General features: G+C 34.6%; 2 protein-coding genes and 1 long non-coding RNA gene across 4 annotated transcripts; all 3 read right to left on the bottom strand.

The window, feature by feature from the left end:
• Window positions 1-689: 689 nt before the first annotated feature.
• Window positions 690-2,807, bottom strand: LOC113283142 (50S ribosomal protein L28, chloroplastic-like). The gene is made up of 2 exons (XM_026532306.1): window positions 2,493-2,807; window positions 690-1,144 (listed from the first exon to the last, which is right to left on the bottom strand). The coding sequence occupies exons 1-2, from the start codon at window positions 2,707-2,709 to the stop codon at window positions 912-914; spliced, it is 450 nt and encodes a 149-aa protein (XP_026388091.1). The 5' UTR covers window positions 2,710-2,807; the 3' UTR covers window positions 690-911.
• A 404-nt stretch (window positions 2,808-3,211) lies between these two features.
• On the bottom strand, window positions 3,212-4,602 carry LOC113277959. Of its 2 annotated transcripts, none has more exons than XR_003325239.1 (3): window positions 4,451-4,602; window positions 4,250-4,372; window positions 3,212-3,358 (listed from the first exon to the last, which is right to left on the bottom strand). It is a non-coding gene; the product is annotated as an uncharacterized LOC113277959 (long non-coding RNA). The 2 variants fall into 2 exon arrangements; XR_003325238.1 differs by lacking the exon at window positions 3,212-3,358 and adding an exon at window positions 3,629-3,694.
• A 7,830-nt stretch (window positions 4,603-12,432) lies between these two features.
• Window positions 12,433-15,872, bottom strand: LOC113279838 (acyltransferase-like protein At1g54570, chloroplastic). The gene is made up of 13 exons (XM_026528490.1): window positions 15,473-15,872; window positions 15,249-15,300; window positions 14,969-15,024; window positions 14,646-14,804; window positions 14,498-14,554; window positions 14,296-14,402; window positions 14,098-14,219; window positions 13,873-13,981; window positions 13,634-13,767; window positions 13,199-13,561; window positions 13,011-13,125; window positions 12,834-12,919; window positions 12,433-12,733 (listed from the first exon to the last, which is right to left on the bottom strand). The coding sequence occupies exons 1-13, from the start codon at window positions 15,870-15,872 to the stop codon at window positions 12,433-12,435; spliced, it is 2,061 nt and encodes a 686-aa protein (XP_026384275.1).
• Window positions 15,873-17,111: the final 1,239 nt, after the last annotated feature.

Genomic DNA, 17,111 nt, shown 5'->3' with positions numbered 1-17,111 from the left:
AAGTGTCGGTGATGAGATGGAGGCTTTGATCGTATATAATACAAAGGATGGAAGAGCAACTAGGATTTTGAAGCATGATAAGAGTGGTTTATCTGGATCATTCCGTGTGGAGACTTATGTAAAGACCTTAGTTTCACTCTAACTCTGGTGCATATGTGGAGGGATAAATCGAAAGCGTTAGCAGGCATTTGGTGATGAAACGACATTGTGAAAGAAGTTCCCAGGTACGTAGTACCAATTTACAACTAGGAAATTAGGTTAATCACTTTTCTGGAGAGGTTTGTTTCCTGTTGAAGAGCATTTCACTCCCAGACGTTCTAGTTTTGTGAAATTATATTCTTAACTAATTTATTGAATTAAATGACTTTGCTTTTAAATTAGATGGTAGTCAAGCTAGAAGTGATAGATGAATGCAGGTAGCCTGGATGTGGCGTGCCCCCTAACACGACTCTAACCGGAAGTAGCCAGCTAACAAAAAATTTAGGCAAGAAACAGATGTCAGAGACTCAGAATACACTATTGATGTCTTATTTTAACAGTGTCAATTGATTTCGGAACACCCAGTAGACCTTACTCCTGTATGTAGTGCTTTGAAAGAGATCAAGTATTCCTATAGGATTGATCTTCCAGGCCATTTTCACACGATTAACGCGCTTCTATGAGTGAAATAAAGTATACACAGCATGTCCTTTACAAGAAAGGAAAAATTGAATAAACATCAGAAAAACTTGATTCCTCCCTCATACAAAAGCATTGATTGTTTGTTGGTCCACCCTCAGAGTAATTCTTTTGACAAGGCTATAAAGGTGGATTGCACATAAAAATTGTCAGGAAATACACAGATACAGGGAACAAATTCATAATCGAAATGTAAATACTTCTAAGAAAAAAGAAACTGGTATTCACTAAAGTCATTCTTTCCGAAGATCAATTCCAGCTTTCTTGGCAACTGCATCCAATCCATTCTTTTCGATTGTCTTCAATGCCTTAGTTGATAATCTAAGTTTGACGTAACGGTTCCCTGCTTCCCACCAGACCCTTTTGTACTGCAAGTTGACAAACTGCAGTTTCTTGGTTTTGTGGTTTGAAAATGAGACTTTGTTTGCCCTGTTCGCTTTCTTCCCAGTGAAAGGACATATGCGGCCTGAAAGAAATGCAATTCACAAACATAAATTAATCACTCAATAGAGAAGGACAATTATAAAACTCATTCGGCTCAACACAAAGCATACTATGCTTTTACTCCTGTGCAAAACTATCACAATAAGTAACTTACACAAATGTAGTCTGACCAATAAATAAGATCCGTGCAGTTTGAAGGACCCAAATAAATACTTCAGGGTTAGCTACATTGGGTATTCTCTCTCACATTTCTATATGCATTATGCGTTTCTCCTAAATATACTATCACAATAAAACTATCAACTTAAATATTCAATTTATTCCCAACCTTCATCATGCTGAGAAGGATGGAAAAGGTATTTGGACGCTGAACTAGTTAAATATACTGAAACCAAAAAAGAAACCTGGAAGTGAAATTCAAGCATTCTTTTAACCATGACAGCATCAGGCATTTCATAGAATAACTTGACTGCACAATTTGACAATACATTATTAACTTACCCATTTGAAGTATCAGTCATTGACATTCTATCAAACTATTATCATAGTGAAGACATAATGCTCAACCATTTTATACTAATCTCGAAAGGATATCCTCATTCATAAACTTCTAATATTCAGTCAGAACCATATACCTCAAGGACTAAAGCATACTTCTCCCAACATGTTTCTATTATACAGACTTCAATTATTCTGTACTCTGCTATTCGCGCTTTCTTTTCTATTGGATTATTATATCCGACACTATGACTATATCTTCAAAACCTAAAGTTAATAAGGTACAACCTAACAGGTACTAATAGTGAAACAATGCCAAACACTATGACTCTTTATTCTCCAATTACTCAATAAGCGCAAAACTCATAGTTTGCAATATGTTTTGCAGTGTTACCAGATACACGAGTCACTCCTACAGACGGTATCGGTTCGGGTATGCAACATACTAGCTTAAGTATGCTAGAAGTAAACCGTAAGCCAATTCGATACTTTATTAGGGTACAAGATTGGATATGTAGAGTAGTAGTTGTGTATCAAAAGAACGGCAGAAAACATTTGCTATCCTCGTAAAGCACAGACAAATTATACAACTCTTCACAAGCGGTTATGCTGATAACATCCGTCACAGACTAAAGAATCCGCATATCCTGATCATAGACCATATTTTCTAATTACTCAAACTTTCTGGCTTCTATACCGCAATTAAACGAATTTCCCGACAACAACACCATCAAAATGAAAAATAACAAGATAAACCACTAAGGACTTACACAATGTAGTTGAAATTTATAAGCAAATCACAAAAACAAAACCCATTTCCATAGAAGAGTTGAGTTAGTAACCAAATTGGAAGAAAAGAAAAGAGAACTTACGGGCAACGGGTTGAAGAGGAGCATATGAAATGGGTGCCGCAGAATTTGTAGAACTAAATTCACCAGTGGATAACTTAATGCCACTCAATTGAGACGTCAAGAATGTCAAATCAGAAGAAACCCTAAGTTTCAGAGACCCAGATGTAGAAGAAGAAGAGGTGTCTATTTTACTGAAGCGAAGGTCGCTCAACATAAGACCTGATGCTGCCGTTGTCATGGTTTTTTCTTTCTACCGATGATGTTCTTCTCTCCCTTGCTCTCACTCTTTTTATCTCTTATCCAAACTCTCTTTGCATTTCTTTGTTAGCTTTAGAGGAGGAGGATAATGTAAGGTACCGCTATTTACACCCAATTTTCTTATAAACCCTGCGTCCCTGCTAGAGCTGGCAAACGGGCGGGACGGGTCTGGCTTGTGACCAACCCGCGGGTTACGGGTTAATACAAGCCTGAGCTCGCGGGTTGAAATTCTTCACGGGTGGTCATTTATCCCACTCGTGCCCGTCCCGGGTAAAGCTCGCGGGTTTACGGGTGCTCACGGGTTACCTGGTTTTTGTTGAGTCAACTCGCCAGAAATCGATTTCTGGGCTATTTCCTTCCACATTCAGGGCATCTAAAGTTCCTTTCCTACAAGCTACAACCTAAGTATCTAACATTCATCCAATTCATTTGGTACATCAATTCAAAAACTCAAAATTGCAAAACTAAACAAATTAGTCTTCTTAAAGAAACACAGACACAGTCACACAGATACTATCATAGTATCATACATTCATAACATCTCAACATCATCATCTTCATCATCAGCACTCATAACATCCTTGAAATGGTCTGGTTCTGGTAACTCTTGCTCTTGTACACTTGACATCCTGAAATGGATGGAGCGGTCACAAAGAACAAGTCAAAGAGTCATTCAGAAACATGAAAATTACATAAACAGAAATTGAAAAAATACATAGACAATGACATCCAACAAAACTATTATAGTACATGCATTTTCAAGTCATCCAAAACAATAACATCTAACAAAACAAACAAATCAAACAAATCCCCTAAATCTCTGTAAAGAATGAAAATTACCATAAAAGATAAAGAAGTCAAATTTTATTTGATTTAAATTTACAAAATGTACTTACAGATTCAGGGGACAACCACTTATCCAAACTGCTCAAACCAAAATTTAAAGATTTCACTAGAACTCCAATCTACAAAACAAAAAGGATGCAAGTACAGCAGTAACAGCACTGGTTTAAATGTAGAAAAATGCTGGTAATATGAATGATACTTCGAAAAAGATAAACAAGATAAACAAAGAAAGACCTTTTGTATATGATTTCAATCACATCAAGCATGTTAAATCTCAACCAAAATTCAAACTAAACTCATTCAATTTGAAGCTCATACAATTAATATCTCAAATTCACAAGCAAACTCTAAACTGCTCATTCAATTCCAACCCATTACCCATAGTACCATTACTATCATTTCAATTTCACAAGCAAAACTGTTGAATACGAATACAACAAATAAATCATGGAAGTATGGAACTGAACAACATGAGTACATGACCAAATCAAACAGATCTTGTATATATAATCATCAGATTCATCACCAATTACAATCATACAATAAACTAAAACATGTGAAATTCAAAAAAATCTTAATCAAATCAAATTCAAAATCAAACAGAATAACAGATCTACTAAGAACAAGTCAAACTGAAGACTGAACTCAAATCGAATGAAAAAAAAACATCTTACATATTATTAATCGAACAGAAAATCAATTCACTCTTCACGAACCCAGAAAATCAATTCGTTGTTGTATTCCTCCGATCTTCACGAGCCCAGAAAATCAATCCGCTCTTGTATTTCTCTTCAAGACTTCAAACAATTTGTTATTCAAGCAGGCTAATCAAAAAATTTATATAAAGAAGAAAACAAATAAGAAAATCTGATTACCTGTCTTTGATCTTTAGATGAATCTAATAATTTTTCTGTCACTTCTGTGAATCTGTGAAGTTTACTCAGGAGAGTAGGAGACTCAGCAGCGCTGCAGCAGGGTCAGGGAAGAAGAAAAAAAGAGGAAGAAAGAAGAGGAAGGCGAGCTAGGGTTTTTTTCCTTTTATATGAAGAGGAACGAACATGTTACATGACACGTAACAGATAACTGTGTCATTGTGTGACACGCAGCAGCCTAAGTGGCAGTGGGTGCGGACCGAGCCGGGTTACCCGCGGGTTGCACGGGACGGGACGGGTTCACCCGTTTCTTCACAAGCCACTAATTATACAACCCGCGCCCGTCTTGTGTAGTTACGATCCGGGACGGGCACGAGTTTTCACGGGACGGGACGGGCCAACCCGCGGGTTTTGGCTCGGATTGCCAGCTCTAGTCCCTGCCCATTTTAACAGTACACAACAGTCGGACCACACTAGAGGGGAAGAAGTATCCGGAGCCTAGGTAAGCCAGGATTAAGATTTCTGGCTTGGCCTAGAGCTGACTTTTCTGATATATGATTCGAGATCCGAATTCGATATCCATGGACAAGTCTCCTTAAGCACTTATTCTCTATATAAAAACAGAGTTCTTTTAAACGACGTGGTTAATCGGAGTTTTTGGTTGATTATGGCCCTATCATATTTTATTTTTGGTAATATTATAATTTACAATGAATCACATAGAATAAAAAAAATACTTAAAACAATCATAAAATTTCACAATATTACCAAAAATATATTAAAAAATTGTTTTGCATACATTTAATCCTAATTTAAAGGGTAATTATATAAATCAAAATTCACAAAAAAAATCACATCTGATTATTAATTGTTCATCATGATCTCATCAAAAAATTATATCGATAAATAAAATTATAGAAAATAACTCAATGTCCAATGTCCGATTACATTTTTTACGGATAAAAAACTAATCTTAATTATAATTTTAATCTACTAAAATCAACCCCAATAACTACAATGTCACTAATAAAATTAAAAAAAAATGATCGGATGCAATTGCATTATTACAATCTAAAAAATCTTTGATCAAATTCAGAAGAATAATTGGGATTTAAAATCCAAATACATGTATACTGAAGAATCAATTCTTCCTCTTTTACGAATAAGTTAATTATCAATCTTGTCCAATAATAAAATACAAAATCGTTAGTACAAAATCGGGAGCGTTTAAATAGAACACTGAGAACAAGAAATCTAATCAAACATTAAGAACCAGAAATTAAATAAAAATAGGTGGAATAAACAAGAATGAATGGTTTTCTTTAATACTTTCTTAATATTATTCATTGTATACTTTTTATTTTTATTTCTAAAACTAGATGTGTAGTTTTTTTTGGGAAATAAAGAAATTTTATTTTATTTTTGACTCAAAACATAGTTATATTGGCCAGAAAATATTATTTTTATAAATTTTAAAACAAACTATCCAAAATAAGAGTTTTTAATTAGGTAAAAGTATACTTAATTTTGGTCATTTCATAAAAAAATGAGAGAACAAAAAAAATTCTTTTCCTACAAAATGTTCAATATATTTATGAGTGTCGTCCAAAAATAGAAAGCTATAGATATTTTTCATATTCAATATTCTCGATATTCCTAATTCCATAAATATTAATTTTATTCCTGGATTGCATGAAAAGATACTTAACATGCTTTGGACATAATAAATACGCTTACCAAAAAGAAATAAAAACCGTAGATTTTTAGGTATTGATTAATGCGATTACCATTTTTTTCTAGCAAAAAGAAAAAAAGAAAAAGATTATAATCCTATTACCATAAGGAAGTCCTTTTTTTATGGAATCTGTGGATTTGGTGTCTATATAAAACATTCGTGCAAATGTCAAAACCCGACTGCTATGGTTTCTAGGTATTGAGACAAATTGTTAGGATTTGTTGGATTTTTATTTTTCTTGCGATGCGATTTTGGTTTTCTGTTCGATCTACTTTCATTGGTTGTTTGCAGGTATTGATCATGCACCTGCGGTAGCTATTTAAATCGACCATCAGTCAAGCAATATCAAGGTATAATTCAATTGATCCATGAACTGCACCTGTTGTAGCTATTTTAAGTCAAGCAATATAAACTCGTACATAATTCATTCATGTGAACATTCGTTTTCACTTTTATTACTTATAATCGTGTTTATACTAAAACTATTACTGATCGTGTTAATATTGTTTTCAATTTCTGTCTTTTTTTTTTTCATTGTGTTCATGTGATTGTCCCATGTTTATTTCCTCTTTTAGTCTTTTTGGTAGCTTCGTGGCGCTTAAGAACATGTGTCACTCATCAAGGTAAATCTCCATATCAGCTTAGTTGTAGTAATTGACCATGTTTTTTATATGAGGATGTTTTTCCCATATTCAAGCTTCTAAATTTTAGACGACCAAGAAAATATTAACTCCTTGGTTAACCCAGTACTCAAATCAGTCGAGAAATAGGATCCGACAAGAAAATTTACAATAAAAGAGGTAATAATTACTAAACTAAGAAAAAAAGATTACTAAATTTAGAAAAAAAGATTATTAATATTTTTGGATATGTAAAAAAATAAAAATAAAAATATACTTATTACCAAATTAGAAAATAAATAAAATGAATTATTGAGATCTTCAAAATATATACAGGGAATACCCTATTATTTCCCATTGATTTTATTTTGTAGGATTTTGCTGGTTTTTATTTTTCTTAGAATGTCTAATCCCGTCTATTGTGTTTATTTTGTAGGTACCAAAACTGTAAAATGACACCGCGTCTGATATTGGAGATGCTTCCTTTTCTCTAGCAGAAAAAAAATTGGGGTTTTTTACTTTACTCTGTTTGATTTTTGGGTTTCTTCTATTTTCTCTCTATGTTCTTATGTATACTGATTCCGATTTTTTGCGATTTTATAGGTGAGGGTTTTTTCAACGTCATCAGGTATATCCATGAAAATTGTTGTTTTAAAAATTGGGAATTTTAAAAATTGTTGTTTCCACGCTTCTCAACCACAAGGTATATCCATGAAAGACGTTTAATTTTGATATGAAACTGTGTTTAACGACAGAGGTCGGATTTTTGCATCGTTTATATTACTACAAAGGTCACACGAGTTTAATTTAAACTTTCGTTCCTCCAACAACAGGTAATTCTATTTATACATAAGCTCATCATTTCGAAATAGTATTAGAGCCCCGTTGTTTAGTATCTTCATAAAATATTAAGGTTAATATGTGGATGAGCAATTATTTGTTAACTAACTTGTGTTCATTGAGAAATGATAAGTTTTACTGAATGGTTCTATTAACATCCAATTTCTCTGTTTAGGGAACATTTTCCAATACCACAATGCTGGCCCCGCCGCCAACTATGGGTGATGGCAGGTTCAGAAGCTGGAGTTCAATCATGGGATCAGGTTCAATAAGAGTATTCATCATTTTAATACAAACACACATTGTTATCATTATAAGTTCAATTGTTCTTATTTTTTTTGTGAGGCTAACAACATTTTGTATAAATCTAACCTTTTTATGGAATTGTATCGCCGAATGGTTTGAATATTTTTTATTCATGAAGTTACCAGTTTGATTTGTTACTGCAGCATTATAAACAAATTTAGGGGGTAAAAAATGGGTATCGAAGAAACTCGGATATCTCAGTCGTAAAATGTAACGTCCATATTGAGGTGATACCTTTCATGTTTTACATCATGATTTCAATAGTGGGAGGACATCCCAGTTTGGGTTATTACTTCCCACTAACCTAACCCGACAACAACCTTTGAAGCGTGCCATAAAGGCTTTAACTATCCTTTTTGTGTGCTTGGAATTTCGTTACATGATATGGTTTTTTAGTTTCTCAAGTTTTATTGTGTTTCTTTCTCAACACTAATGTTAATTTTTTTTTCTTTGTGCAGGTTTGCAATGGATTTATAAAATTAGTGAGAAAATATTACTCCACGTGCAGGTTTGTGTGTCAGATTTGTTAATGAAAAAATCTGCCTAGAATAGAGATTTATTGTTGTACTATCAATTTAAGAACTTTGATGATATAATGTACTAATAGGTACTTCCTGGGTGTTCATGTTGGTTGTCGCATTAAAGAGAGCCTATTGGATGGTACCTCTACAAACCTATTCTCGGTTCCATATTTGAAATTTTTGAGATAGCAATCTTAATTAGTTATGTTTAGTTATGTTAATGCACTTTTCTTTTTCTCTCCTAAATTTTTGTAACATACAACCTTAATGTTTGTGTATTCTATATATAAAAATGGATATTATTTGGGTGTGGAGACTGGAAGTTTTGTAAATTGGCTAATAATGCATTTCGAAATCCACATTGCCTAGAAAAAATCTTGTAGACAAAGCGAATGGTAGTGGTGGATGTTAATTTTATATGCAGAGCAATTTCGCAATTACAAGAGTTGCTTTATTTTTTACTGTAAACTTTTTGTGGTTTTGTATGGTTAGTCAAATGTGATGCATGCTTTTATGGGAATCATTTTTAAATTATTTTCGTTCAATAATTCATGCATCAAACCTTGGGTAGATCCATGAAACATGTGATTACGTTGTTATCAATGACTCCCGAACAAGCAAGAGCAAACCATTCGAAGTGTATGGGCATGATACTAGAGATAAGAAACAAACGAATACCCATATGATAATGATTACATGTATAATTTTTGCTATTTATTATTTTACTCATTGGAAATATCGTTTTCGTGAGGAGAGGAGTGCTCCGAGGGTAGTCCGAACTCTAGTGAGGAGGTGGAGTGTGAAGTGGTCGAGCATTAATATGCTACGAGTGAGTTGAGGTTTTATTAAGACATTCATTTTTTTTCCTCTTTAGGAAATTATGAATGGCGTGTCTTTTTATTTTTTGAGCTGATCGATCTTGAACCTACATATAAAACATGCCCAGATTTTAGAGCAATGCTCTGGCCTCTAGAGAAAACTATCACATCGTTTTTCATAGGGTGATGTTCATCCTCCTCTGCTCAAAGATGCTCATGTATTGTCAAAACCGTGGACAACAGTAAGAAAAATTTAAGAAATTTTTAAGAATAATCTAAGAAATTTTTTTGAGCAAATCGATATTGGACCTTCATATAACACATGCCCAGATTTTAGAAAGTGTTCTGGCCTGTCACCCGTGGAAAAAACATCACATCGTTTTTCAAAGGGTAATGTTCAACCTCATCTGCTCAAAAAAGATGCTTTTGTATTTTCAAACTCATGGATAACAATAAGAAAAATTTAAGAGATTTATTAGAGTAGACAATTCTATTTTGGGTTTTACGTGATCGATCGGGATGTCGACAGGTCCATGATGTTAACAAAGGTTGGAGGCTATATATGTACAAATTTCAAGGAAGCCATCACCAAGCTCGGCATTTTAGCCTTTTCCAATTATTATTTTTAATTAACTTTTTGCACACTAAGATATTAAATTTGTGAAAAGAGTATCATACTTATTTGTTACCCTTTTTATAAACAAACATCTAATATTTCATAAGCAAGTAATAGACCCGTGCATCGCACGGGTGAGAAACTAGTCTTACTAAAATCAAAGTTTTCTATAACCTAACTACTTATGACAATATTTGAATCAGAGGTAATAAGTTTCTTTTTTTTTTTTATGCGAAAATTATGAGATTTATTAAGCTGCAGAATGCAAATTGTCTAACATCAACTGACTCACAATAACTGTTGGAGGACTATCCAACCAGACTCGACTTATACTAAACTTTTTGCTAAATTTTGCTAACTCATCAGCAGCTTTATTACATACTCTAGGAATGAAACCCAATTTTCATAATGGAACAAACTTCTTCAGAATATCTAAGGCATCTAACAATGTGCATTCATTTTCCCAAGCTATTACTGGTGTAGACTTGTTGATATACCCTCAATGTTATTCAAATCAGTTTCAAAGACCACATGAGTAAGATTCAGCTCCTTGTACCAAGTTGTAGCTTCAGAAATTGCAATGCACTCTGCTTGTTCAGAGTCTCCTATTCCTGCATAGCATTTTGCATAGGATCTGCACCATTTTCCTGCACAATAACGTAAAATCAAACCCACTCCCATTAGTCTTGTATTTAACAAAAGGGGAAATAGGGGGTTTCCATCTAGCAGGTTTCATAACATGATTATGCAATGCAGCTGTTAGATTTAAAGATTTAGAGTTAATATTGCCAATGTAATTGGCAAAACAGATGGCTTTCCGAGCTGTACTTCTTGTGTCAGCCTTCTTATTCTGAAATGCCACTTCACATCTTTCATTCCATATGCTCCATGTAGTTATCATGGATAGATTTAGCCATTCACTTTGGGCTTGATTCTGATTATGTTAGTTCATCCAATCTTTAAACATAGGAGAAATGTCAGTGTATCCTCCTGTGTACACAGTGCTTCCTCCAGGAATTATCATCCAAACTGCTCTTGAAAAGGGGCAGTAGAACAAAACATGCATAAGGCTCTCTTTATGCTGATTACAGAAAGGGCATTCTTTGTTGATATGACTACGAGATCTTGCTAGGCGTTCTCTAGTTGGAAGTGTGTCACTTATACATTTCCAGAAGAAATGTCTAACTCTTAGCCAAGTCTGAACTTTCCAAAGTTCCTTCCATCCGACAGTAGTACCTTGGATATTAGTCGAAACTTGCACACTTCCTAGACTTGCTTCAAACAACTTATTATAAGTCGATTTCAACGTAAACTCACCATTTCTGGTAGTTTCCAAATCATTTTATCATCTGCAGCTCTTGGAATGCGCATTCTAATAATAAGATCAGCAATATTTGGTTCAAAGAGATAATAAACCAAATCTGAATACCATGAGTTACTTTCCTGCAAAATCAATTCACTGACCCAGATAAGCTCTTCATTATTATTTGCTTCTTGTCTTGGTGGACAATCCATACCAATTATCCAAACATCAAGCCAAATTTTTATTTTATTGCCTTTCCCCAATCCCATCAACTATGTTTTTTTGATAAAGTCTATATGCTTCTGTATGCCCTTCCAAGCCCAAGAACAATTATCTTTTTTACTGGCATGTAGTAAACTAGTGCAAGGAAAGTATTTAGCAGCCATACACTTTACCCAGACTTCATCTGTTTGAACACAGATTCTCCAAGCAGCTCTAATTAGAAGAGGTTGATTCAAAATTTTCAGATCTCTGAAACCCTGACCACCAATATCTTTATGTCTTCTTAAGTGCTTCCATGAAGTAATATAAGTACCTTTATGATCTTCGTATCCCCACCAGAAATCTCTCTGCACTGCATCAATTTCCTTGATTGTTGTTTTTGGTATTTGAAGACAACTCATAATGTAAGAAAGAATTGTGTTAGCCACGGTCTTTATCATGAGAGACTTACTACACTGTGACATTGTAGGCCCTCTCCAAACTGCCAATCTGTTTTTAGCTTTATCCTAAAGATGAGAGAAACACTGCTTTTTACCTTTGCCACTAATAAGAGAAGTACCCAAGTACTTTTCATTTGTATTCATATTAGGCACCTTAAGTTTTCTTGTCAGAATTCTTCAAAATCTTTGTGGAACCTTAATACTGAAGTGCACACTTGATTTAGAGAAATTAACCAACTGTCCAGAAGCAGCACCAAACACAACAATAATTTGATGTAGATTATTAACATTGTGGAGATCAGCTGATGCAAATAAGTTAGATTCAGAAAAGCAGATGCTTTAGAAGGAAGAAAAAATAAAAACAACACACGAGTAAATACATTAGGAGATTAGGAGATCTTGTTGATTAATGTAATCTTAACTTTTAACCTTTTGGACTTGTATATTGCAGTTTTAGATAATGAAAAAAAAAATAAGAAAATAACACTTAAAAAAATGAACTTAGTTTTGACTTTTTATATTTCAGCGCAATCAACAAAGAAAATTATTTCAAAAAAAACAAAGCTATAGTTCAAAGGTAGGAACATGATCGCTGGGACCTTTCATGGCCTTATAGATAGTTCTTTCAACAATACCTCTATACGGGTCCTTTTCTCTTTTCTCCAACAGATATGACAATAAGTACTCTACCCCTGATTTTATCTTCAAGTACATTGCATTTGCATTGTCTTTGTCTTTCATTTCTTCTTCCATCCCTTTTGTTTCAATTGGTTTTCCAAATAGGTAATAAAACCGTCCTGGTATCTTTGCCAGAACGCCTGGAACGAACATGTCCTGTTTCGCAACCTCCCCCTTTGCATCAACTCTATTAACCATGACAGGATTACAACAACAGAAGTTATTTCTACTCATTCAACAAAATGAGAATTAACTAAGTAAACAAACATATATACTCGACGTAATACCTTATATTTCGAATATCTCGATTGGCCTCGTTTATGATGTCTCGTAGGAACGGAATTTTCATTTGATCATCATAATCCAAAACATACTGCAAGTATTTAGAGACAGACATATCAACGTCAATGAAATACATAAAATTTCTTAGAGGACTGCAATTTCGTAACGAAGGAAATGCTTACTTGGGTTATATCATCTTCTCCAACAACTCCAAATGGAATGATTGTGGCCCCAAACTTGGCTGCCATTCTTACAAATTCAGGCTGGTCTGGCCAAAAACACTTATATTCCTCACCCTGCAAAGATATTCAGAAGATAGCATATAAAAAATGGAAAACAACTAAATCGCAAAAAGAAAATAATCTAAAAACGATATTTCAATCGTGCACCACCAGGATAAAGAAGAATAAATGAGTTGTTGGATAGTAATCTGTAAAAGTTTCTTGGTGAGACAGGTACTGCACCGAGAATGGCTATAAAGTCGTAAAAAGAAAACTCGTTTAGTGAAGTTTCGTTATTTGGAGAAAACAACATCGGGTGTGCAAGACCGCGAAGTGGAGTTTTTTTCTCCCTCCAGAATTCTGTGGAAAATTGAGTCAGTTCAAGTCCCATCAACATATGATAACCTACTAGGAGGACAGGACCTTTATTAGGAATCCCTCCTAGACCCCTCACAATGTTGCCATCTTTCAAAGTAGAAAGCAAAACTGGACTGGTAGCTGTGTTTAACACCCTGCAGTCAATAAGCTGATAAGATACAAAACTAATCATTATAGTCTGTCGTATGATAACATAAGTTACTTACGAAAGCCATGGCAGATACACGTTCTTAAGCTCTGAGTTACTAAGTGGGATAAAATCTGAGACATAATCATATGTTTTAGAATGACGATACATGTGTGTAGCTTTAATGAAAGACAACATGTTTAGACCATCGTCCTGCACAAATTCAAGGAAGCTACGCGTTAGAACGAATATTGATGGTTGTTTGCCTGAAACTTTTAGCAGTGCTGACAAGAGTTTAATCAAATTTAAGATACATACCAATAGAAGGGTGTGACCGTTGTCCTTAAAATGCCGAACCTTGCAGTTCTTTAATGAGACCCAAAGCCGTCGGGCTTCATCTTCACTTGGTAACAGATTATCTTTTCCACTAAAATGCAAAAAGAATGTTAACTAATCTGTTAAAAGCGCACAATGTCTTTTATAAGGGATTCGAAGAAATGAACATCTCAGAACTATCCATCTCAAAATTATATAATGAGGTACCTAGCAAGCACTAGTACTTCGGCTCTAACGGCATGTAACCGAGAATTAGCAAAATCCGCAGCAGATTTAAGCAGCTTTAATTTCCACAAAAGTGTTTCCTTTGGCATTATATCCTCCAGACCCTGCAGGAGATGATGCATGGATCGATTAACTCCGATTGAGTTCAGGAACTAAACCTCCATTGAAAGTTATTCTTACCGATATTTGCGGTAATAAAGCATTGAGGTTTCCAAGCATTTGCTCTAGTGTTTGTGTAGGAAGGAGCTCATTTTCTACGTTGGCTGTCAAAATCTTTATTGGGTTTCCTGAAGCAATGAAGACGAACATAATTGCACTACTGTAAAATTTCTCAAGAGAGGTTATTTCTTTAAGGAATCAAACAAACATAGAAATGGAGTACCCATAATGATGCTAAAAAGATAAGGAAATGTAATATGGAGACCTGCAAATGACGTTGCTAAACCACAAGAAAACCACAGTTCATATCACATTTTAGCGTCGTGCGAGATTTTGTTGAAATAAATATTAATCCTTTTTCAGAAACTTACATGGATTGGATAATATGAGTACTAGATCAATAGTAGGGTTACAAGCAGCTACGGCAAGTGCTAAGCATCCTCCCAAAGAATCCCCAACTAAGTAAACCGGTCTATTTGGGAATGAAGCATGCTCAATCCTTACAGCATTTTCAATGATTTCCAAAAGGCCTTTGGACAGGAAAAGCGCCCAATCACAAAACATGAGCAACACAATAATGAGAATATCAACATGATCACATAGATAAAGGTCTCAATAAACAACTACAAATGAAAAATTCAATACGCGGCAAACGCTGATATTAGCAAAAAGAAAAATCTGTATGGATGACTACCTTCAAGTGCTGTGCGATCATTAACTGGAATATGCAAACACCTAACATCAAAAACCCTGCATTTGCATCACAGAATTAAAATCTTAAAACAATACACTATAAAGTACTGACTGAAACTTTTCCCTGACACAAAAAGATATTTTACAGGCATGACAACCTTAAGAATGGTGTGAAGTAGTAGTGCTTAGATACAGTGCAATGTTAATATGGGAATGTCAGTAAGCATATGAGGGTATGCACGATATGTACATATACAATTCTAAAGTAAACGAAAACTAACTTCCCAAGGGATTCGTGGTGTAAAATGAGTCCCCACCCAGTGCCATCGATTCCTGCCAGAATAAAAAAGAAACATCATAGTCAATTTTCCAGAACATACAATTTCAAGGAACCGCTTTCAAACAAAAGTACACATAGCTGAAGTAAGTAATCCACTAACGAAATCAATCATCAAATGGAAGACTTAGGAATTTCATACTTTTCCATTACTACACAACATCATACCAGGCAAGAATAAAAGAACAGGAGAGTCCTTGATTGGATTTCCACATTCTACCGGACAGAACCATCGAGGCGGACCACCGTCGGTCTCTTTAACCATTTCTCTCGACATATCAAGATAGTCTTGTACACTTCTAGTTCCATATCCGTCGTCCCACAATGCTTCCAAATCCTTGGAACTTTTAGTAACTTTTGACTTTTTCTCATCTGTTATATGGCAAATTCTACCGTATTCATTAAAAAAAGGTCTATTGATTCCTTGGGAATCTGAAGTCGATGATGAAATTGATTTCGCGATAAATGTTCGAAATCGAGCTTCAACCTGAACTTTTGATGTAGGAATTATACTCACAAAAGATGAATTCAAAGTCGAAGAAGTGAAGAATGTTACCATCAATGCCATGAATTTTGCAAGTAAATTAACTTGTATTTGACACAAAAACTCTTACCCAAAATTTACAAGTGGAACCATTAAGAAAAAAAAAAGTTGTTAAAGTTTGCCCATATTTGTGCAGTTAGTTCCTCACCACACTTCCCTTGCTTTGCCAATTTCATGTATTAATCCCCGCCAAAATAATTAGCTACTCCAGTAACTAAACCTGGCTAAATCGAGGCCTATACCACTTAATTGGGGCTTATAGATTACTTCATCTACCCAATTCACAATGATAAGGGGCGTCTAATATTTACGTAAACTATCAAAATTACCCTCATAAAAATATTAATATTACTAAATTATCCCCATCAATCCTTAATAAACCTAACTAACAAAAATCAATTTTTATTTCTAACATAAAAACCGATTCATCTCCTCCACTCCCTCTTTTTCCATTTTTTTGAAACCAAAAATCGTCGATGAGCGAACGATTCAAAAACGATTAATCGTTTTTTTTCTTCCATAAAGTGTCGAAACCAACAAGAACTAAGCATGCTACTAACAGAAATCATTCTAGTGCCGAGAATCCCGGACTTGGTCAAGCAATTCAAAATAAAACTAAGGAAGTGCAACAACAAGCCGAAGCCGATCGTATCGCACAAGAGGAGGAAATGGGTCGAATCAGGTATTTTTCTATCCACCCAATCCTCTAAACTAGATTTTAGTAACATGCAATAGGTTAGAAATCGAGAATTTGGAAATCAAAAAAATTCAGTGTTCACAGAATCGGATTACGTTAATCACGAAGTAACCCGATCCTTATTACAAACGGATTATGTTCATAAACTTATAGTCCGATTGTTCCGCATATGAAAAGGAATCGGGGAACGTTAGTGTATAAATAGCCTGATTGTTGTATCCAATCTTCCTGGATCTTATTTTGTTGGAGTCGGATTACATATGTCTCAACAAAAACCGATTGTTTAGTTCAGAAATGGACTTTATATGTATATCGAGTAAACCGATTTCCTGAATCGGTTTACATTAGCACTTGCAAAAATCCGATTATTATTTTTTATATGTTTGGAATCGGATTTCATATGTATATCGAGTAAACTGATTATATACCCTGACTTTAAAAATGCATTCTATTCCATTGTTTTTTTGCGCTTAAATCCGTACTTTACAGGCAAAAAAATGAAGCCGAAAAGAAATATAAGAAGAAATATGACCATGCTACTCATAAGCCTTTGGGACCTCGTCGAA

The sequence above is a fragment of the Papaver somniferum genome, chromosome 5, assembly GCF_003573695.1.
Source record: "Papaver somniferum cultivar HN1 chromosome 5, ASM357369v1, whole genome shotgun sequence".
Lineage (NCBI taxonomy): Eukaryota > Viridiplantae > Streptophyta > Magnoliopsida > Ranunculales > Papaveraceae > Papaver > Papaver somniferum.
This window is presented reverse-complemented; position numbering and strand designations above follow the sequence as displayed.

What these genes read in the sequence shown, in the direction of transcription:
- LOC113283142 (XM_026532306.1), bottom strand. Translation starts at nt 2,709, where the DNA reads ATGACAACGGCAGCATCAGGTCTTATGTTGAGCGACCTTCGCTTCAGT. An exon ending in TCCTCTTCAACCCGTTGCCC is followed by an intron (nt 1,145 to 2,492) that starts GTAAGTTCTCTT and finishes CATTTCTTTCAG; the next exon opens with GCCGCATATGTCCTTTCACT.
- LOC113279838 (XM_026528490.1), bottom strand. Translation starts at nt 15,872, where the DNA reads ATGGCATTGATGGTAACATTCTTCACTTCTTCGACTTTGAATTCATCT. An exon ending in GAAGTACTAGTGCTTGCTAG is followed by an intron (nt 13,982 to 14,097) that starts GTACCTCATTAT and finishes TTTGCATTTTAG; the next exon opens with TGGAAAAGATAATCTGTTAC. An exon ending in CGAGATATTCGAAATATAAG is followed by an intron (nt 12,734 to 12,833) that starts GTATTACGTCGA and finishes CATGGTTAATAG; the next exon opens with AGTTGATGCAAAGGGGGAGG.